Source organism: Pollicipes pollicipes, unplaced genomic scaffold (genome assembly GCF_011947565.3).
Source record: "Pollicipes pollicipes isolate AB1234 unplaced genomic scaffold, Ppol_2.1 Scaffold_3087;HRSCAF=3621_pilon_pilon_pilon, whole genome shotgun sequence".
NCBI classification, from domain to species: domain Eukaryota; kingdom Metazoa; phylum Arthropoda; class Thecostraca; order Pollicipedomorpha; family Pollicipedidae; genus Pollicipes; species Pollicipes pollicipes.
The window spans coordinates 9,270,512-9,292,722 of record NW_023596225.1 but is presented as its reverse complement, the minus strand read 5'-3'; the positions used below and the strand labels follow the sequence as shown (position 1 = coordinate 9,292,722).

The 22,211-nt window shown below is 52.4% G+C and overlaps 1 protein-coding gene across 1 annotated transcript; it reads left to right on the top strand.

Moving 5' to 3' along the window:
• The first annotated feature begins 6,979 nt into the window (after window positions 1-6,979).
• Window positions 6,980-21,984, top strand: LOC119090626 (uncharacterized). Its single transcript, XM_037213467.1, has 8 exons — window positions 6,980-7,010; window positions 8,104-8,165; window positions 8,785-8,901; window positions 9,874-9,985; window positions 15,736-15,831; window positions 16,252-16,350; window positions 20,981-21,061; window positions 21,769-21,984. Exons 2-7 carry the CDS (start codon window positions 8,145-8,147, stop codon window positions 21,055-21,057), a joined length of 522 nt encoding a protein of 173 aa, XP_037069362.1. The 5' UTR covers window positions 6,980-7,010; window positions 8,104-8,144; the 3' UTR covers window positions 21,058-21,061; window positions 21,769-21,984.
• The last annotated feature ends 227 nt before the right edge of the window (window positions 21,985-22,211 follow it).

Below are 22,211 nucleotides of genomic sequence, written 5' to 3'. Positions count from 1 at the left end.
TGTGGCACCGGGCAGCGTGTGTGTGGCACCGGGCAACGCGCGTACGGCGCCGGGCAACGCGTATGTGGCACCGGGCAACGCGCGTACGGCACCGGGCAACGCGTGAACTGCGCAAGCTGAGCGGGATGAACTCCAAATTCCGAGCTGGGCCCTCGAAGATTTCATAATGAGCCCCCCAAAAGGCTGAATGGGCCCTCTGCAGATCTCTTGGGTGCAAAACTGCAACCGGCCCGCGGCAAGATGCACTGCGTAGCCAAGCACTAGAGGCCCATCCCCCCTCTAAGACGTTACTCTCGCTTGATAAAGAAGGCGCCACTCCTGCTTGACTGAGGTTTAAGGCATCCTTCTCTTGAACCACACCTGCAGTCCCTCAAGGAAGTCGGCGGCCCAGGCCCCATTAATTAATATCCTGGCTGTGCTCCTCGTCACGCAATACCGGGTTACGCTCATTTAATCGCAACGTACCATTCCGTTGGGCCATTAGTTCAAATTTCAAAGATGATATTATATGCACTGCACATGTGGGAGTGGGGGGGGGGGGGGGTGGGGGTGGGAGGGAGGGCCTGTGGTAGGGTGCGTGCGCTGCTCTGCTGCCGCTGGTCGCTGGTGTTCTGCGCCGCCGACTGTCGCTGTCGCGCCTCCCCATAAGAGCGAGGGTATACTGAGGGTGCTCTGCTGCCGCTGATCGCTGGTGTTCTGCGCCGCCGACTGCCGTTGTCACGCCTCCTCACAAGAGCGAGGGTATACTGAGGGTGCTCTGCTACCGCTGGTCGCTGGTGTTCTGCGCCGCCGACTGCCGTTGTCGCGCCTCCCCACAAGAGCGAGGGTATACTGGGGGTGCTCTGCTGCCGCCGGTCGCTGGTGTTCTGCGCCGCCGACTGCCGTTGTCACGCCTCCTCACAAGAGCGAGGGTATACTAGGGGTGCTCTGCTACCGCTGGTCTCTGGTGTTCTGCGCCGCCGACTGCCGCTGTCACGCCTCCTCACAAGACCGAGGGTATACTGAGGAGCCCTTTGGTCAGCATACGAGCAAAGCGATGTTACACGCACGACTCGGCACGTTATGATTCCGGTACAGCCGACATCACCATACACGTGTGAGCTACAGAGCTACGATGCAACGGATGATCGGTGAAATTGGCGGCATGGTAGGTCCGGTCAGGCACCATGAATGCCTGGCTCTCCGTACATGGGGTTGTCCGCCCTTAACCACGAGATCCCACCTCCACCTTATGGCTTGTGATCTTATTTCAACGGACAAAAACAGAACCAGATGCATTGAAGAATTTGAAGGTCCTGAATTTCATGGCACGTCTTAAGTGGCAGTGATCCCACGCAACCTGTGAATTACGCTGGCAAGGGCCCGCTGGATATCGAGCATGGCAACCCCCTTGCCTTTAATGAATCCACACAGGCTTCAAGCATTCGGCGCCCCACCGCATTCATCGCCAGCATACACATTCGCTGGCGCCCACATCATCCGACTTTTTCTTGGCTAGCACACGGATAGAACCTCCCCCCTTGCCCCCCTTTGTCCAGTGTGCTGGCATTATAATTCGTCCGTATGCGCGAATTCTCGATAAGTTAAAAAAAGCTTTATTTACGCCTATCAAACAACCAATTAACACAGCTTGGCCTCGACACGGCGATTGGGCCGGCACATCGTATACCGAAGCCAGACGGCTTGTTCCCCCCTTCGGCCACGCCCACTGCTCGCACCTTTCCACTGCCGCGCACACGCCTTAGGCAGCGCCCCGCCCAGCGCAGACGTCCCCCCCCCCCGGCGCTTCTGCGCTCTCGCCTACCGCCTGCCGGAGCGAGCTTTACAAGGTACCGCCCCACGGCGCGTCCCTCAGAGACCTGGAAGTAGATAATGCACCTGATGAGGCGGTGGAGCCCCTCGGTAGACAACGGGCGCCCTGCGTGACCTGTGTTTACGCCTTACGGCCTCCACGCACTCGGGAACCTCGGCCTGACCGGTCTGTCCGACGGCCGGGTCCCTTGTCGCGTTCCCTACAACCATCGGTGGCGTTATTCCTTATCCGTGCTAAACATCGCACCAAGGACACATCAAGCCTGGTGTTCACCACGTCAGAAGAGAACGGGGTGTGTCCTGGTCTCTCTCGAGACTTTGTACATCAACAGATAGATCCAGATACCGCCGTACACAACCCCGCATCCCAGGCGGTCCAAACTGGTCCCTGTTCATACCATGACTTTCGTCTCGTCATACTGTCACACCTGAGGTCAACTGAGGGACAACGAAACGAGATGGCCGTCTCCTAAGACAAAAAAAAAACGAAACTCTGCCTCGAGCCGCGCTACCCACGAAACGTCTGCGTACGAGCAGGACTGCTGTCGACTGGCTACTTCTCAATCCTGACCGAAGCCGAGCCGGCTTCTCAATCCTGGCCAAAGCCGAGCCGTATTACTCTGCGCGTTCCGCGCTTATCACTCTTCGCCGCCATTACCGTAACTACGTGACTCGTCACCCGTTAAAGCGGCAGCCGGATGTGAATCAACAAAGAGATCTGTCGGTCTGGCCGAAGCTTTGCGAGCTGGATGAAGCAACAAATATAAAGGAAAGACACACAATTGTAAGAACAACCACTCAGATGCGCTGGACGGGCTTTAGCTGAGAGCTCTATTGTTCTTACTTATCGGGGAAAATTAAGGAAATGAGCAACAGATAAGCCGACAACCTGACAGATAGGTAAATGTTCCAACAAAAACAAAGCAAAAAACTGTTATGGATACGTGGACGCGGCCCGTACGCCGCGCTCGGCAACGATGCGTGACCGGTGAGGGCCACACTGAAACGACCCGGATCCTTTGGTCGCCTCCAGTGGCCAAACCAAGGTAGCCTAGGCGGAGGCTTGTGAACGAACCGCCGCGCCAAAGCGCGCGTCACAGGCCTCGGTCGCAACGTCCACCCACGTCTGGCGCCAGTGCCAATGGCCGCCCAGTCAGATCACCCCCAGCCTTGCTTCAACTCAAACGCTTAACGCTCAAACTGCAGCCCATCACATGTATTTTCAGACATTCACACCTAGTCACATACAAGCCTTCTGGTCGCACTTTGGTCCGTGATCGCCCCCCCCCCCCTTCTTCTTCCAAAATTATACGTGAGGGAAGAGGCTGCTGTGCACTGCGTTCGCCTGATGGGGAGGGGGTCAAGGGACATCTTCGGAGTGCACCGCGGCCATGGTCCGGTTAAGATGGGGGACGACAGCCTGTGGACTCACATCGTGTGTGATGCCTCCGACGTCCTGTCGCCCGCGCAGCCAGAGGTCGCCGCTGGGTAATCAGCGTCGGGGCCGTCCTCGATGCTCAGCTGTCGGCTCTCGACGCACGGCACTCTCTCCCTTTGGCTCGGAGACATCCTGCCAGAGACTCCCCGGGGACTCTCCCCAGAGACTTCCTCTCAGACTCTTCCTTTTCGGCCCTTTTCACGATGCTGTATTTTCCGTGATTCTTTCTAACTGAATCGGCCCGCCCTCGTTTTCTGCTTGATTGCTGGGTGATCAATAGCTTGGCCGGAATTTTCCTTTCGTCCAGTCCGTTACCGGGGCGACCTGTCCTACTTCCAGGGCTCGGCCACCGACGTGCCTGGAGCCGGAACTTCGGCGCTGCATCGCCGGCGGCGGTGCGAGGCCCGCCCGCTCCCACCCGGCCTTGCCGCGGGCGGGTTCTGCTTGTCTTCCTCTGGCCCAGTTCCCGCTCGGTGCCGCCGCCGGGGGATCTGGGGGGGGGGGGGGGGGGGGGGAGGGCAGCTGTGCTGTTTTCCTCTTGCGCTGCCGACCTTTTGTCGCCCAACATGAATGGAGATGTCTGCTTAATGCCAACCACCTGGCCAGCCATGACGTAAGTGTCGACATAGGTAAATAAAAATTAAAATGGAATTGGTGAAAAGTAAAATTGAAAAATCATGGAATAATGGAACATAGCCTCAACATCCGTGCTCGCAAGGGTAAGAAACCGAAACCTCAACGCCCAGCTCTGCAGTCTCCAGAGCGCACGGCGTCGGCTCGATGGTCAACTGGCGGACGAAAATTAAAACATATGTGAAAGAGGTACCTTTGAACGCTTTGGGACGTCCATTCGTACGTTCAGGTGGCCTGTGCGATTTTCAGATTGACTGCAAGAACGATCTGGTATGGTTCGTGTCATGCTAACCCAGCCATCAGAGTTCATGCTCCTGAGATTACGTGCGCATAGGCTCAAAACTTTATGTAACTCATTTCACTACTCGGTGCTGCAAAAGGATGGCTGTCCTCAGGCTAGCACGTTTTTTCTTGTTAACTTCATTTCTATGCATGCTATTAAACTTGAAACTCTAACCTACTTGAACTATTGAACTGTTGAACACTTCGAGTCGCCTCGCCTCTTTCGGGACAAGGTGTACTGTGGGTACACCCCTAGGGGGCATATTATCGTCCTTAGTCGGGGGCTGAAGAGCCCTTCCATCCCAGCGTCGGGTCTTACCGGCTGCGTGTGACAGTTATCGACGTGCATGCGAAATAAATATATCTGGAGGGGAGGGACACGTGCCCTCGGTCCCCCTTGAATAAGCCTCTGCTCCGTATATTCGTGATCAAAGCTGACTTCCTCCATAGCCTACGATGGCTTGTCCTTTTTCCCGCACCATTTATAGCATTTTGGGACTCTGAAAAACATGAGCCCGGGGCCGTCCACACTAGCTTGTAACCGACATCTTGTGACAGGGACATCAGATGATTTTTACAGAATATGCGCTATTTATCCGGTCTTTTGGTTCATTTGGCAGTGGGCCCCGGAATCCTTGGGGACCGTAACTGGCGGTTGATGCCACAGTTTGCGCAATGTGTACTCTGTGATCGAAGTCGAAGGGCAACACGTCACGCCACTTGCAGCACGGCAACCAGCGACGCTCCCGGCCCGGTCCCGTGCCCGCGAGGCCCGTGCATCCTGGGCGGACTCCTCCGTGGCCACAACTGCCGTGAGCACATACAGGCAGTGATGACTACAGCCCCGGGGGAGTGAGTCACAGTCGGTGCTCCGGAGCCTGAGCACATACAGGCGGTGATGACCACAGCCCAGGGGAGTGAGCCGCGGGCTGTGCCCCGGTGCCTGAGCATACACACGCGGCGATGACCACAGCCCGGGGGAGTGAGCCGCCGGCCGTGCCCCGGGGCCTGAGCACATACAGGCGGTGATGACCACAGCCCGGGGGAGTGAGCCGCGGGCCGTGCCCCGGGGCCTGAGCACATACAGGCGGTGATGACCACAGCCCGGGGGAGTGAGCCGCCGGCCGTGCCCCGGGGCCTGAGCACATACACGCGGTGATGACCACAGCCCGGGGGAGTGAGCCGCCGGCCGTGCCCCGGGGCCTGAACACATACAGGCGGTGATGACCACAGCCCGGGGGAGTGAGCCGCCGGCCGTGCCCCGGGGCCTGAGCATATACAGGCGGTGATGACAACAGCCCCGGGGAGTGAGTCACCGTCGGTGCCCCGGAGCCTGAACACATACAGGCGGTGATGACCACAGCCCAGGGGAGTGAGCCGCGGGCCGTGCCCCGGGGCCTGAGCATATACACGCGGTGATGACCACAGCCCGGGGGAGTGAGTCACCGGTACCTCGGAGCCGCATCGACCGGCAGGGTCCGGCGCGGCCGTGTAGCCGTGCACGGACGCCATCGATTGGCCGGACACCGGCCGCTCGGGGTCGACACTGGGCGCCGCAGGTGAGCGATGACACACCGGCGCGACGCGGCCGAGTGCGGCCACCGCTCAGGCGATCGTCTGCCACCGTCAGGTCAGTCGGCGGCGCTCAGGCCGCGCGGAGACGCCCGCCAGCAGGAACGGCGCCAACTCCTGGTGCGCTAGGGCAGGCTTCTTAGATGTTTGCTTTGTGCGTGATTCGCAAATTCCTTATGTCGTGTTTTCGTATTTCTGTTGTTTTGCGAAACACAACATGACAGTGGGTCAGACTGTAGGATTGTCCGTCCGACGTGGCTGAGGCCATGGTTGCGTTCAGGCATGTATACGATGGCAATCCTTACCCACATCGAGCTGCTCTGCAGCGTCAAAACGCCGTCGTCCCATCACTAGTAGACGATCAGCGTTCACAGGGTTTACGGCGTGGACATGCGTGCATGCAGTCGTAAACAAGATCCGAGAGTTACGCAGCCTGTGGCTGGGCGGGGGGGGGGGGGAGGTTGGTACCTGCAGTGTATAGGTTGTGTGTTTCGCTCAGACGCAAAAGGACACAGCTGCAGCAGGGTTGGAGACGCCGCCTAGGCCTGCTGAGTCATCAGGATGTGTGTTTCCGCGTGTGTCCCTGCAGCAGCTGTCGAAGTAGCGACGCGTCCGCTATTGCGAGCATTTGTGGAGCTGGTCTAGAAGCGCGCACGACTTCCCACTGGGCTGTGTGCAGTGTCTATGTGTCTACAGGCGCTAAGGAACGGGGATGCTGCATGGGTTCGCTGTCTGCAGTGTCTGAGCTCCCTCTCTGCAGTGCCTGTGTGTCTGCAGCCGCTGCGAGAGCAGGGATGCCGTCTGAGCTCGCTGTCTGCAGTGTCCGGGCTCGCTGTCTGCAGTCGCTGAGTGAGCGGGGATGCTGTCTAAGCTCGCTATCTGCAGTGTCTGTGTGTCTGCAGCCGCTGAGTGAGTGGGGATGCGGTCTGAGCTCGCTGTCTGCAGTGTCTGTGCGTCTGCAGCCTCTGAGGGAGCGGGGATGCGGTCTGAGTTTTCTGTCTGCAGTGTCTGTGTGTGTGCAGCCGCTGAGGGAGCGGGGAGTGTCTGCAGCCGCTGAGTGGGCGGGGATGCGGTCTGAGCTCGCTGTCTGCAGTGTCTGTGTGTATGCAGCCGCTGAAGGAGCGGGGAGTGTCTGCAGCCTCTGACGGAGCGGAGATGCTGTCTGGCGAGAGCGAGCCGCCGCCGGCCGGCGGACCCGGCCGCTTCCTGGCGCTGTTTCGGAGGCGGCGGACGGAGCCTGACCCGGCCCAGCTGGTGCGCACGGCCGGAGACGGTAAGCGGCCGCCCGACCCCTGCCCCGCTCCGGCTCGCCGCGCGCCGCCACACAAATAATGCACGTCCCCGACAATGGACACGCCCGGGTCACACGTGTCAGCTGATCCGTCGCGAGATATCATGACTCTGATGATTGTGAAGGAGTGGTTTGTACTCCCAGGCGGACGGCAGAGGCTCAGTCCAGCAGTGATGACGCTTAGCGCTAAAGAACCGGAATGCCACATTCGTGCATTGGATTCCAGCTATCGGGTCTCGGCGGTCGGACAGGTTCGTCAGTTGTTACTTGTGACGTAGGATGCGAGTTTGGATACTCCTGAGATGAATGCATATTCAGAAACAAATATTTAAATGCATGTCACGAAGAACCAATGAGGGTTTACTGACATGCTAGCAGATGAAGTGAACTGCTCTCATGTTGCCGAATTACATTATTCCTAGAACGAGAAGAAAAGTTGGGCTTTAAAGAGCAACTTTCGACCCAACCAAATTTCACCGGACCGAAATATCATCACTTTTATAGCCTGTCGTAGGCCGTGAAGGTGTATGGACAAAAAAAAAACAGCTGCGCTCAAAATAAGACTACCGCGTGTTCGATCCGCACAGGGCACATCATGAAGACAAAACTTCGCAAAATTATGACGGGAAATAGGAGAATGCAGCATTGTTGCAACCGCTGGTAGCTGGCGAACAAATCAACCCAAGTTTTCAAAGAAAAAATCGGCCCGCTCCAATGGTGCCCGTAGAATACACTTTTTTGCCTTTTTCCATGCAAGATGTCATTTACAAGTCAAGTTTCACACCCGAGATTCCAGTAAGACGCCTCCAATCCTCCTTTGTCATCCAATCCAAAGACCCGTTGCGGTAGCATCCAAGGTAAACATTCTCGGGCAAAAATGAAGACATCAGATCAATCATGCTGGCGTGCTGCAGCCTTCCGTTCGCTTGACACCAAAAAGGCATTACGATAGACCCAATTCCACTCAAATCGTCACACCTGAAAATATGTCGGCAACGGAAGCAACGTCCGTCTTAACTTGATACACCACGTCGATGAGAGATGAGCAGACAGCAACAAGAGATACCATTTTCAGAGCCGCCATCTCCCAGTCCCCCGGCATCAGAGGACGTGAGCATGGAGGGATCTGACGAACAGGTGAGACGTAGTAGACTCGGATGCGCCAAAGCGGCCGATAACGTACACAATGCCCACGTGCCCAGCACCGTCGGTGGCAGCAAGTCCTGGGCGTCCCGTTGTCGTCAGGTCTGCCACAGCACGCGGCCTCGCACATGAAATGAATACATGCGCGACGCCACTGATGGCATGACCTCAACCCGTCAGGGAGACGTGCACGTGAAGTGAAGCGACTGAGACTTGATGCCGTGCGGTGACCCAGTGCTGCCAAGCGTGCAACGGCTGAGATTATGTTGCAAAGCCACGCAACCCGTGACCTGGTGTGATGTAGTGACACACACGTGACCTGGCGTGATGTAGTGACACACGCGTGATCTCATGTGGTGCAGTGACATACGCGTGATCTGATGTGGTGCAATGGCACGCGCGTGACCTGGTGTGGTGCAGCGACGCACGCGTGACCTGGTGTGGTGCAGTGACATGGTGTGATGAAGTGGCATACGCGTAACCTGGCACTGACGACGTGGCACGGTGTAAGACCCCATGTCATCACGTGACGCAGCGTGTAATTCGGTGCCGTTGCACAGTGTGACGCGGCGCTGTGAGCTGTGAAGTGACCCGGCGTGTGACCTGGTCCCAGCAGGTCCAGACCCGTTGTCCCCGCTTGGACGACGCTGAGCTTCATCCGCCACCCGGGGCTGGCGGCAGGCTGTCACCCAGCCACTTCTTCCAGATCCATGAGAAGGCTAAAATTGTCGTAAGTGGATATACCTAATTCGAGAACGTCGTGCGATAGTGAAAATAGGCACGAGGGCCGTCTGACCCTAAGATCGCATTGCACGTGATACGAGATGGATTTTATATGGTGGGATCAAGTATTATCTTGGTGGACTCGGAATGAACAACACCGACTCCAGCAAAAAGGAGCATGACAGGCGCCAGGTTATCATTTGCCCGCGAGAGTTCAAGGTACAGTAAGGTCTGAGGTACTGGTGGATTGGTTCTTAATTCATATGCATTACACTGCCAGAGGTACAAATATGGAAAAATGCGTTTCAGGACCTGCAGCACAGAAACCCCAAGCTTAACTGCAACTATAGATGCTATTTTGGTCCCTTCATTTACTACGTGCGGTACGGCGCAGCCGGCCATAGCTTGCAGGCGCGGCGATGACGCCGATTCCAGCGTATAACCCCACCGCCTCTTTCCCCGCAAAAATAATTAGAAAGTGGAGGAATCCATTCGCCGCCACGCAACTCCGCCCTAGCGTGCCTCGCACGCCGAGCCAGGCGACGCTTGTGGACGGCGCCTTCGAGCGCGGGCCGCCCCCCCCCCCCCCCCCATCGCTGGCAGACGGCGTTGATCGGTTCCGCCGCCAGAGCGTCAGCCATGGACGCTCCGGAGGGGCAGATTGATGAGTGGGGTGTGCGTCAGCGGCGGCCGTGCCTGGCGCGGGTCAGGTCACGCGCCGCCGGTATCGCCTCGCGCGACGGCCGCTCGTTTGGGCTGAGGGACGGCGCCGGCTCCCGCGCGCTCGCGCCGGTAAGGACGGCGCGCGTCGGCTTGGCACCGAGAGACTGGGGCTGGTCTGACAGCCCGACATGAACGCTGCTAACCGAAATCACGGACGTTCTGCGAGCGTGTCAGATTAGTGCGAGTATATGTGCTCATGGAGAGGAGGGATGTGTTTTCCACTGATGTAGGTAATATGGACGCGGTTTCATTACAGGTGATTCCCACGTCGCACCTACGACCCATTAAGACCCGACGAAGGGAAGAGGTGATGGACCGGAGCTTGCAGTACATTTTGCAAACGCAACGAGCGTTACCGATCAGAAGAGGTAAGACATGGCTCCCGCTAATTTTCACGGACTGAATGGGGCGGGGCTCGACCTCCGCATATACGTCAGCTCATAGAAAATATCATGAAAAATGCGGAACTATCAATCATGAGTTTTGAAAACAGATAGGTACAAAAGTATTTCAAGCCGGTTTTTGTATACAACGTCCATAGACGCCACGTTAAAACTCCGAAAGGCTGGGAGAGGGCAGCCCCGGAAAGCTTATGGTCCACCCATGATCGTAGATTTCATTGATTTAACAGAAGGCTCGGCAACTTTAGTTTCCAATGGTTTATCTGACTTCCTGAAATCAATACAAATCCCAACTCGGTCGCTTGGATAGGCGATGGCGATGCGTTATGTCAAATAATTATTAAAATGCGTGGCCAGGCCTTTGACGGCTGGCCAAATATAAAATGAACGAACACGAAACCCTGGGTTGTTTTATGATGGGTCAAGCCAAGGAGCAAGAGAAAAATCGCTGAAGCATCTTCATTTCGAAGTATTTATCAATGTTTTGCATGCACTCGGCCATGATATGACGAGCTGCCATACCTGCATCCTGGCTCTAATGTCCGTCCCCAAAATAAAGCCGAGTAAAAGGGTATTGTGAAGTGAATGCGTCAGTTCGATCGTCACCATATATACGTTAACAACGTCTTGCCAAGGAGGGACGTTTTTAAAATCATTGGAGAGGGACAATATGACTTGATATGGGTTTCAAGCAACGACTATTTACGTGATCAGGTGAAAGCGCGGAAGGTAAACGGTCAGAAAAATTGAGCCAAGGCTGTCGCTTTTTATACTTCCGCGCAGGCATTTGCCTGTACCCCAAGGATGGATACAGGATTCCAAAGGGCACGTGCTTATGGGATCGCGGGGTCTTTTTCTTCTGCTCCAGCCACATGTCTGCTTTCCAGTGTTCACCAGCCCCAATACTGACTTGAGCCCTCCCCCCCCCTCCCAAATGCATATGGGCTAAGTAAGGAAAACTGGCCAAGGATATACATTGCAATTCCGTTCACTGTTCGTACACTAGTTGCCTGAATACACCACAATTGGCACCATGTTCATTTTGTATGTAGAGCACTTCGTGGGAGCCTAATAGTTATCTATCATGCGAACTCTAAAAGCATAGCGCCACAGTATCAAGATGTCAGGCTTGTAAAAGGTGCCGAGCATGGAGTTGAAACATGACTTACCACACATGTCAGACGTTACGAACATTGTGCGAGCGTCACAGTGCATCCTAACATCACAATGCCCAAGACACAGTCGGCTGGGCACAAAGGTTCTCGACGAATCATACCGACCATATTGCTTTCTCATAAGGTTAGAACGAAACTCACCAGCGAGCACTAGTGTTATCACGACTAGAGAACATTTCTACACGTAAATACCACAAACAGCTTTGATCAACCAAGTTCCATGAGTACGTTTGTGTGCTCAGCCTCACAAGGATATTGTGGATGCGCAATCATTCCGATAGCCTTAGATTCGCGCTGCTTTTTGCTGTTGCTAAAATTGGCATTTTAAACCCAGAATTTGTCGCAACATGTTCTATTGTCGCGTATAGGGCTACAGCATTATCCAGTAGTGGTGTGCGTGACCACCAACACCCATCTACAATGGGCCACAAACGCTTCGTATTGTTTATCCTACATGAAATATTTCTGGGCGGAAGTTACGAGAAACATGATAGACGACATTCTACGGTGCGCATCACTACCATTCAGCCGATTTACACATGTGGGGCAAATCCCACTCCCAGCTTCACACGGTGGGGTCTCGAGGCTGATCGAAATATTGGTATGGACCTGACGTGCTGTTAAACCGAGAACGCGCAGCACAGGTGGCCGGCTTCACTTGGTTTTCCGAGTGCTTGCTTTCGCGAAAAAGACACGGGGCTGTGAATGAACTGCTTGGAGTGTGCTGCTCATGGAGTGTGCCGCGTTGTCATGCGGTATGACTGGGGCGGCCATGAGCTTCAAGTACACTTCTACCTTCCACCTGGTTGTGCCATAAAAGTGTCGTCGAATGGAAAAGACACATTTTGTGCCGTATCATCAGAGTGGAACACTGAAGCAATGTTGATTTATTTTTGTGACGAACTCTGACCACGAACACTGTTTCCAAACGTCGATATTTCTCACTTTTACCAATCTCCGGTTGATAGCATCGTTTAACCACTGCCTCCTGGCAGGTCGGCTATCTTCATCATGAGAACTCCTAGCTCATAATGCCGAAACCCCAGGTGCTCTAAACCCTTGTTACTTCATGTTGTGAAGTTAGCAGCTCTTCGATAACCATATTCAGCGGAAATCGACAGCGCCTTCGATGTTCACGAAACTTGTACAAAGGAATGCCCAAAGTGCGCTGACAACTACGTAAAGGCTTTTTGTGGGACATCAAACAATTTCACCTTCAAAGGTCGTAAGGGGTAACCTGTTATGTGTCGAAAAACATGTTGCATATTGTACACCATTCGATCGGGAATATTATGCAGATTCCAGAAAACCCCTTAAAATAGTCCTATATATACATACATACATGCACACACACACACACACACGCACACACACACACACACACACACACACACACACACACACACACACACACACACATATATATATATATATATATATATATATATATATATATATATATATATATATATATATATATATATATATATATATATGTATATACACAAACATAGCCCCGCGTCATAATTGTTAGACCAGTCAATCCAATGTGCTGCAACCGGTATCAGCCTGCTTTATTTGAATGTGCACACAAACTAAGTCAAAGTTTCAAGGTGAAAATAATAACCACCGAACTGGGGTGCCGGTTATGTCAGATCACATGATAACCTCACGCAAACGATTGTAAGTGACACATTTCCAGACAGGAAATGCAATGCCGAGTTGAATGCTGCCACTTGCTCGATCGAACCTGGCGTCTTTTAAAGCTATACACATAAATATCTGGACACAATCAATTTTGGTCGGAATGCAATTTCTTCCCGTCAAATTTTACATTGCACGCAGCGACTTGAAAAATTTCCACTCCCTTGATTTCCTTTCAAAGGCTGCAAATATAACAAACCAAAAATAAGGGGGGATGACTTGACGTTTCACCGGGAAGAACAAACATTGACCTCTACATGTCACCGCATGTCAGATCGACATTCGTTGGGTGCCTATGTGTCGCATGATGATTGCTACGCACAATATCCTGATTAATGAAACCGATATATGCCTATTTTAATTGAATATGCGCCCAAAATTCAGTCAAAGTTTTAAAGTGGAAAAGGTCAAGCGCCTGAACTAAAGCGCAGGTTATGTCAGGTCACGTGATGACATTACGAAAACAGTTGTAAAAGGAACATTTTCAGACAGGAAATGTAATGCCAACCTAAATGGTGCCTTCCGCTTGATTGAATGATACATAGTGCAAAAGTTATAACCTAAATGTCTGGACGTAGTCAGTTTATGTCGCGATGCATTATTTAGCATTGACTTTTATGTTGCACGCAATGACTTAAAACATCCACACCCCATTGATTTATTTGAAAACGCTACCAATGTAGCGAAACTCAGATAAGGTGGGACGTCTCGGCTTTTCACGGGGCATCAACAACAACATTGACCTTCAGACGTCACCGAATGCCAGATCGATATTCGTTGTGTGCATACATAATGCGTGATGACTGTTAAGCAGCACAACCTAATGTGCTGAAACCGATACTGGCATGCTTTATTTGAATTGTCACACAAACTGAGTCGCAATAATAAATAGACGCAAAAATATATGCATGCAACGAATAACGACCTGACATGCGGGAATGTCTAGAAATCGAAGACTTTGATAACCGGTGAAAAGCCGAGACACACCCCTTATCTGAGCTTTGCTACATTCGTAGCGTTTTTAAAGAAATTCGACCGGGTCGAAATGTTTCAAGACATTGGGTGCAAAGTAAGAGCCACCGGAACGTAATGCATTGCGACAGAAACTGATTATATCCAGGAATTTATGTGTGTAATTTTTGAACTGGACACGATTCCACCACGCAAGTGACACCGTTTAACTCGGCATCACATTTTCTGTCTGGAAATGTGTCACAACTGTTTACGTGAGGTCATCACGTGACCTGACATGGCTGCACTTCAGATCAGTTAGTTAAGTTAGCCCATATTAACACCTTGACTTAATCTGTGTGCTCATTCAAATAAAACAGGCTGATATCGGTTTCAGCACATCAGGTTGTCCTGCTTAGCAATCATTACGCGTGTATATGTTTATATAAGTGTATATATATGTTTATATAAGTGTATATATATATATATTTAGACAAGCACGTTGTTTATGCATATATGTATGTATATATATACATACATATATATATATATATATATATATCATCTTTCGGGATTATATTTTGATATGCTTGGCCTATGACTATCTTGAGGGTTTTCTGAAATCTGCGTCATATTCCAGACCGAGTAGTGCATAACGCGTAAGTGTTTTCGACACATAACAGCTGACCTCTTATGATCTCTGGAGGTCAAACCATTCGATGCTCTGCAAAAAGCTTTTATGTATGCAATCAGTGCCGTTTGGAGTTCCTTTTGTACAGCTTCGTAAAAATCGGAAAAGTCATCAATTTCTACTGAATATCAATATCAAACTGCTGCTAACTTTACATATGGGCCGCTTGTATCAATTTCCAATTCATGACAAGGCGCTCGTCACTTTACTTCTTTGAGGAGGTCATCTAGTGACCTAACTGGTCACTAGCCCTTGTCTACTTTGTCCTTCCAGTTGTTAGGATATCTACAGTGGAGAATGCTGTGCCAGTTCAATGTCACTTTTAGATGAATTTAGTCCTCTCCTACTACCAGTGTGTACAAAACGCGTGCCATATCTTGTCGTTTGCGCATGCCACGCCACGCCCTTCCGCATAAAATCGTCTGTCTCGCGCTTCTGACCACCTTCGATGGGCGATAACTCAGCGTTTGTTCGTTAGCATTATCGAGTGGTCCTGCTACGATGCTTTTATGTCAACTGCAGCCCATTCTAAGCTTCCAAAAAACATTGGAATTTCACATTGGCCGGAAGTGGGAGGCATTCCTCCGCAGCACGATCTCTCCGCAATACAATCGATCACAAATACCCCCCAAAAACATGCATTTCTTATGCCAGGAGTACAAGTTAAAGTGACGGAAACCGGGGAAAAAGCCAGGTTTTGGGATAAGTTAGGTCAAGCTCGTCGGCTTAGCACCCCCCCCCCCCGAATCGATTTGAGAAAAAGACACCCTTGTTTGGGAGAATGACCAGCAAACAAAAAGTATTGCGAATTCCATCCTTGGCAAGTTTCAGTGCCGATCCATGCCAGGGGTTTGATAACGAAAATACTTGACCTTTTGAACGTTTGTCGCCATTTACTTTTAAAAAAGAACGGATTTTCTCAGAAGTTTTCTCAGAAAAGTTATCGCGCACACTATCCCCGAGGACACGCCACACAAATGATGCGGTGTTTACGCAATCCAAGTAGGCCACTCGCATGCTTGCGACGAGAATCGCGGCGATTGAACCAGAGAACCGTTGCAACACTGGAGGTGGGGCGGTAAGGGAACCTTGACTCGCGTTGGCTTCCCTCTGTCCATGAAGCGCCCCGACTTCACGGTCAATTTTCGAGTAGATGAAGAAGCAGGTTACGTGCTGACAGTGGCGTCTTTTGGCAGAGCTGGCCGCGGAGGAGCGGCTCTCGAGAACCATGTGTGGTCCGACGGCCCCTCCGCGGGCGCCGCGCGCCCTGAGCGCCGTCAGTTGCAGATCAGGTGCGTGTCGCGGCCGGGTCAGCCACGTCTCCGCAGCGGAGGTGACCAGATCAGGTGCGTGTCTCGGCCAGGTCAGCCACGTCTCCGCAGCGGAGGTGACTGGGTCAGGTGAGTGTCTCGGCCGGGTCAGCCACGTCTCCGCAGCGGAGGTGACCAGGTCAGGTGCGGGTCCCGGCCGGGTCTGATCATCGGGTACTTCAGATTGCCGCCATTGAACGATTGGACACGATGTCAAGGTTGGCTTGTCCGGGTACGCAGACACAGACAAACCCAGCATCAAAGTGTATGATCGTGAGGCAGTAGACCGGGAAGGGCGAGCACACAGTTGCTGCAAGCTCCCCATAACCGGACGGCCGCAGCGCATTTGACGACACAACCGGCCCACTTCTGCCGCGTCCTCACGCCGGCGTTGTTTGTCAGGTCGGCTGTCAACTGACCCAGCCTTTGACCGCGTGCCCACGGACATGCTCAGCGCAAGTTTCGACTCCAAGGAGACGCTGCGACGCGAGGCGGCCAAAGGTAAACTAGGCGGCATGCTCAGTTGCAGATGTTCGGGTCAAATACAAGGTAAACCAGCTGCCAGTGCTCCACTGAAAAGAATGTCACTGAGCCATTTCCGTGCTGGCACTCGTGTCGTCGCCAAACAGGTGGATAGTATGATGTGACGTCAGTTGAGATCTCCGTCAGTTACTGCAGGAGCGGGTTTACGGGTGTCAATTTGCATTATTTAGAGCACGCTACTGCCCCCCCCCCCCCCCAATGACCAATTTAGTCCCCCAACGGTGAGTTTGGCCCCCCAACTTTTAAGCGCCGTAATAAAGCAGGGTATTAATGAGAGACTAACATTGTATCAATTGTAATGAAGGTTTTTATTAATATTTCACAGCTAAAGGACAAAAGAAAATGAAAATTGCAATGTCATATTGAGGTCTTAATGTTCTGTTTCTTTCGGCATGATGAATAACTTTGGTTACATGATTAATATGTCTTGCTGACTTCGGTCTACTTATGTGCTTTTGTCTGTTTTTGTATTAGTCAGCGACAATACATATTCTAAATAATGCAGCGAGTTAGTGATTTTGGATCGAAATCATAAGATAAAAACAAGTTGATTGAAACTAGAACCCCAAAAACCGACCCAACACGGCGACGTGACGCGTTCTTAGCCGTTCACGCTCGGAAAAACCGTTGGAATGTACTGACCTCCACTTGGACATGAATGCTCGATTGTCCAGTTACGAGAACTCGATCAACACTAGCCTGCTGAGTCGACAGCGGCAATTGCCTGACATGTCTTATTGCTGAGTTGCTGCCTGCACCCCGTCTTGCGGCTATCAGCCGGTGGTTTCCGTGGCAGCATTAAGCAGTCCCGCACATCAGCTTCTACTCCTTTTTCCCGGGGCCGTACACGTTTAAGAACGTCTGAAGCCACATAACACCGACCTTCCGTAGATTACCGGAACCTGCGTGCGACGATCGATGCCGAGCAAACTGCTATGATGCCCAACGTCAACATCTTTGCTAAGAAAAAGCGAAGAAATGCGTTAGGAGTGGGATGCAGCGTCCCATCGGGTTGGAGGGGGGGGGGGGGGACTCCAATTTCATAACCTTGAGAGAAAAGTGGGTCAAATTTTCGGGAGAACTGTTGTTTGGTGCATTTATGTTTAGGTTTCCCCTCTCAGCCCCGAGGCCTATTTTGCGAAATCGCACCCCTGTGGTTGAGGCGGATTCGCCACCAGATTACTCCACCATCCGATCTGGAACACGGACCCATTTCTCAGGGGTCGGGTCCCCACTCAGAGATGGGGTCGGGTCCGCAATATACATCGGCCGCGCCCCTGAGTCAATGAAGGAGCCCTTGTGCGGTTTGGGAATATCAGTGTCTGACAAGGGTCCTGTAGTGGCAAGCGACCCCAAATGGGTCATGAGTAGTGTTCGTGGGGTCCCGCAGGTCCCGAAGCTCACATTAAGGACCCCGAACCGCGGGGCCGGACTCTAAAATATCAGTCACAGGGCCTCTTGCGCCGACGTGGGTACGCTGGGACGATGCGGGCCCCTATATCGGTCAAAGTCGGGGGGCCTCTTGCACCAATGTGGGTACGCTGGGACCAGGCGGGCCTCTTTATCGGTCAAAGAGCACCAACTCCGAACCATCGGCTCCGTGTCGGTCCGAGCCCTGGGGCCCATTTCTCAAGCAAGGACAAGGTTGGGACCCACGATTTGTATTGGTTCGCACCCCTGAAACAATGTGTGCTACTGTGTCGGTAAGGCCCCCACAGTGCCTAACAGAGGGCTCTACGTCGGCAAGGGGTCTTGAATCGGCCGGGGTAACATTTGCTGATCGGGAGCACGACGAGACCCCGAATGCTAGAGGGCCTCTGGTGATGGTCGAGACTCTCTGACAAGGAGAGTGGATGTTACAGTTTACGACGAGTGTCCAAAAAGGACAATGGAAGGCACAGCGACAGTCAGGGACATCAGTTCAGAACAGGAGGCTCTCCATACCACTTCAACCAGGGCTCGTTTTGCTGAGCTGGAGCCTCTATACTAATTATTGAACACCTGCGGCGGTAAGAGGCCTTTGTGCGTCAGGGAGGGCCCCTGTGTTTATTCGGGGCCAGATACTTGGTTCAGGGAGCTCCGGCGTCAGACAGGCGACCAATGTATGAATGATGCTTCTAAGGGCTCTCGTAACGACCTAAAAACTCCGCCTCCCCCCCCCCCCCCCCCCACCGAGTCGCCAGCATGGCAGCCGTCAGGCACTCCGCGCTGTAGAGGAATTCACCCTTACTTGAACCTCTGACGGGGAAATATGTGCCCCTAGTGTACTACGAACTGGGCCTTTGCCCCGAAAATATAGGGGTTTCTTTGGTTTTCGATAGGGCGGATCAGAACGGGGCCAAAACGGGAAAAGGTCGACGCCAATGAGGACGTCCATCCTCACCCGGGGTCACGTGTGAAACAAATCCCGTCAACGAATTTTAAGCGCGAGGGTTCGCATTCTTGGAAGCAAGAACATCGATGTCCAAGGTTGCAGTTTTCATCAAGCCGAGCGGCGTCGGGCGATACAGTCAACATCGGCGGCGGGTGCCTGGAGCGCGAGAACGGCCGTCGTGAAATAATGCTCCGAAAGTCTTTCTAGATTAATCCGCAACGTTCAGCTATCGGGTCCGGGCGCATACTTCGCCTGCATAATTTCGGGATGTTCTCTGAGTGGATTAACAGCTACAGCAACCCGAATACAGGATTCTACCGTAACTCGCAAGGTTCCATGGTAAATTCCAGCACTGGTCGGATGCGATGTGCTGGGTGCGATGCGATGGTGTGCGACGATGTGCATAAATACAGGAGCTTTGGTGTGCTGACGTGCACACCAAAGCGCACGGCAACACACCAAAGTCCTAAAAAAGCATCAGCACACCAAATCCCCCCCCCCCAAAAAAAATGATTTAGGTTAAACACGTTCGCGGGTTACTCTCTAAACGTACGGGCTGACACCCTCAAGCGTTCAAAGGCACTTTTTTCAGAAACAATATGGTCTTTGTCTGCCCGCTGACCTCCGCCACGAGACAGACGGCGCGCGGCCTACGGAGACTGCAACGTCGGGCATCAGGGTCTTTATTCTAAGCCTTGCGAGCGTACATGGTCAAGAGCATGTGATGTACTTCTTTCACATCTGGCCTCTGGAAAGGTCGCAGATTCCCTGACACTCAGGGGCTGGGCATGTCAAAGCAAATGTACAACCCTATTTCGATCTACAATCTACGTCAACTATCATCTAAGTTCACAATGTCTCTGCACAACACAGAAAAATTCCAACAAAGCCCTGAGTGTTGTCACTTAGAAAGAGTTCACTAAACAGTTACAAAATGGAAAGCGACGGTGCTTTTTATGTAATCCTTTAAAGCGTTGCGTTGCCTTCTGGCTTGTTTTAGTAAAAAGGTACATATTATAATAAAACGAAGCAAATCGTCCCTTTTTTAAATCAAGTGGGGCGTACATGATAATATTTTGGGCGGGGACGTTTCACCAGGAGTGGTCCTTTGTCAATCATGTACCCCTCCCTTTTACCAAGATTCTGGCCGCGCATCTGTGTCGGTGAGCTCATTGTGCACCGAATATGGAAGCATCAGTATAATCGCATGTGGCCACTGAAGAGCCAGCTCAACTAGCAATGCTTTGATACTTAACCCACGTTGCGCATGACATTAACTTCACGGGATTTCATCTGCCACACGTTCGAACTGAAGCGGGTTAGGGTCGTTTTCCCTTCAGAAGCGCGACAAGGCCTGGAACAACCTCCTCCTAGAAACACAGCAGGCTTGAAAAACGTATGTTATAAAATGGGTGGAGAAGGCATTCTGATGAGGAAGGCATCAGGCTGTTTGGAGAAAGGTTCAGTACCATTTCCGTGACTGGTGCATGGAGGGGTGCTTATGTTTTGTTTTACGTTAACTGAAATGCATATGTTTTATCCATGAAACTCGGTTTGCCGAGAACATGTGTGTAAACGTGCTGTGATAGCCACATATGTTGTTAACACTCTACGGTAGTCACGCATAAACACACATATTTGCATATTATATATACAATATATATATATATATATATATATATATATATATAATATACATGTGCGTGTGTGTGTGTGTGTGTGTGGAGAAGCTTTTCGTGCCTTTCCCCTTATGGCGACCACTGAGACTTCGCTTCCCCGATCATTTTGAGAATTCGACACCCGTGGTCGCGTCCCCCCCCCCTCGGTCCTTCAAACCTTTAGCCCGGCGATACTATTCACATTTACATAAGTTGCTTTGGGACTACACAGGTACCTTCTACATTTTCTACCCAGCAGTATCAATCTCCTGTAAGAAAGCGGCTTTTATCTTATGCTCTTAACATGTATAATTGATGGTGATTGATGGAAATGTATACTAGTGAAACGGTTCCACGCAAAAACAATTCAATCGGCCAACATTTTGTTATGGCGTTAGTGGAATCTGCTCTTATTGCATTTCGATAATGCATTGTATGCGTCCATCATAAAGTAAACTGTGAGAGCCGGTAACAGGCTCATTTATAAACGCTGCACATCGAGGACATGCGTCTGTGCTTTGGCCGTGTCGCACATCCGTCCCATTCTCGCGCACAGAGGAGACGAACCCGAGCCCGCGAAGCAGCGCCGCCAACGCCAGTGCATTACCCCACCGCCGACGGCCAGCATCCTAGCCAGGTACGTGACGTCACAGGTCCCAGCGTTCCAGACGTAGCGGAAAACCAAGCAGAATGGCAGCAGAGCAACTGGTGCTGGCCAACATTTACATGCTGGCGGCCATCCAAGCCCGGCAGACATGGTTGCTGGGCGGCGTGCGCCAGGGTAATACACACCGGTGTGCGCCATGTAATAGGTACCGGCGTGCCCTAGAGTAACAGATGCCGGCGTGCGTCTGGGTAATAGATACCGGAGTGCACCAGAGTAATACACACTGGTGTGCGCCAGGGTGACAGATGCCGGCGTGCGCCAGAGTAATACACACTGGTGTGCGCCAGGGTGACAGATGCCGGCGTGCGCCAGGGTAATACACACTGGTGTGCGCCAGGGTGAAAGATGCCGGCGTGCCCCAGAGTAATACACTGGTGTGCGCCAGGGTGACAGATGCCGGCGTGCACCAGGGTAATAATACACACTGGTGTGCGCCAGGGTGACAGATGCCGGTGTGCGCCAGGATTGCCGGTGTGCGCCGTGGTGACAGATACTGGTGTACTCCAGGTAGATGCCAGTGAGCGCAGACATCTTTCCTGCACGACACGTGCTGAGTGTAGTCTGGGCTCCGCCGCAATACGGTGCGACTTTATTTGTAAAGTGGGAGAGAAGAATCGGCAGAGCACGCGTACTTCTCATTGTATGATAAGAATACTCAATTCTGTCTCCTTTTTCAGGCACACGCCATCGGAAATCAAATGCTACGTGCTGCAGCGCCGGTGCACCAACAGGCCAAAGGACCCGCTGAGAGCTGTGCGCATGCGCGTACCGCACCAGTCGCACAGGGCGACTGGCGCCGGTCCGGCAGGCGTTGCGTGCCAACTCTCACCCCTTCGTGGCTTGAGCTCAGGATCGTGTATTGTGTGTCGACTAGCCACTGTCGCCTTCTATTGTTGTCTGCTATCAGCGGATATAATATAAGATTTTTGAAGATGATAATGATGATGATTGGGGTTTTAGGGCGCGTCGACTAAAGATTTTTTGAAAAGAACGACGGGTCAGTGTATTTACATTTGGCAATGATCACTTGCTGCCACGCATCCAAAGAAGACGGCAAAAACGAATCACAGCAGTCCCGGGTTCGGCTCACAGCACGGCGGCCCGCCCACCTGGGCAACGA

Coding starts and splice junctions, on each gene's coding strand:
- LOC119090626 (XM_037213467.1), top strand. CDS start 8,145: ATGGAGGGATCTGACGAACAG. Junction 8,166..8,784: donor TGGAGGGATCTGACGAACAG/GTGAGACGTAGT, acceptor ACCTGGTCCCAG/CAGGTCCAGACCCGTTGTCC. Junction 9,986..15,735: donor AGCGTTACCGATCAGAAGAG/GTAAGACATGGC, acceptor GTCTTTTGGCAG/AGCTGGCCGCGGAGGAGCGG.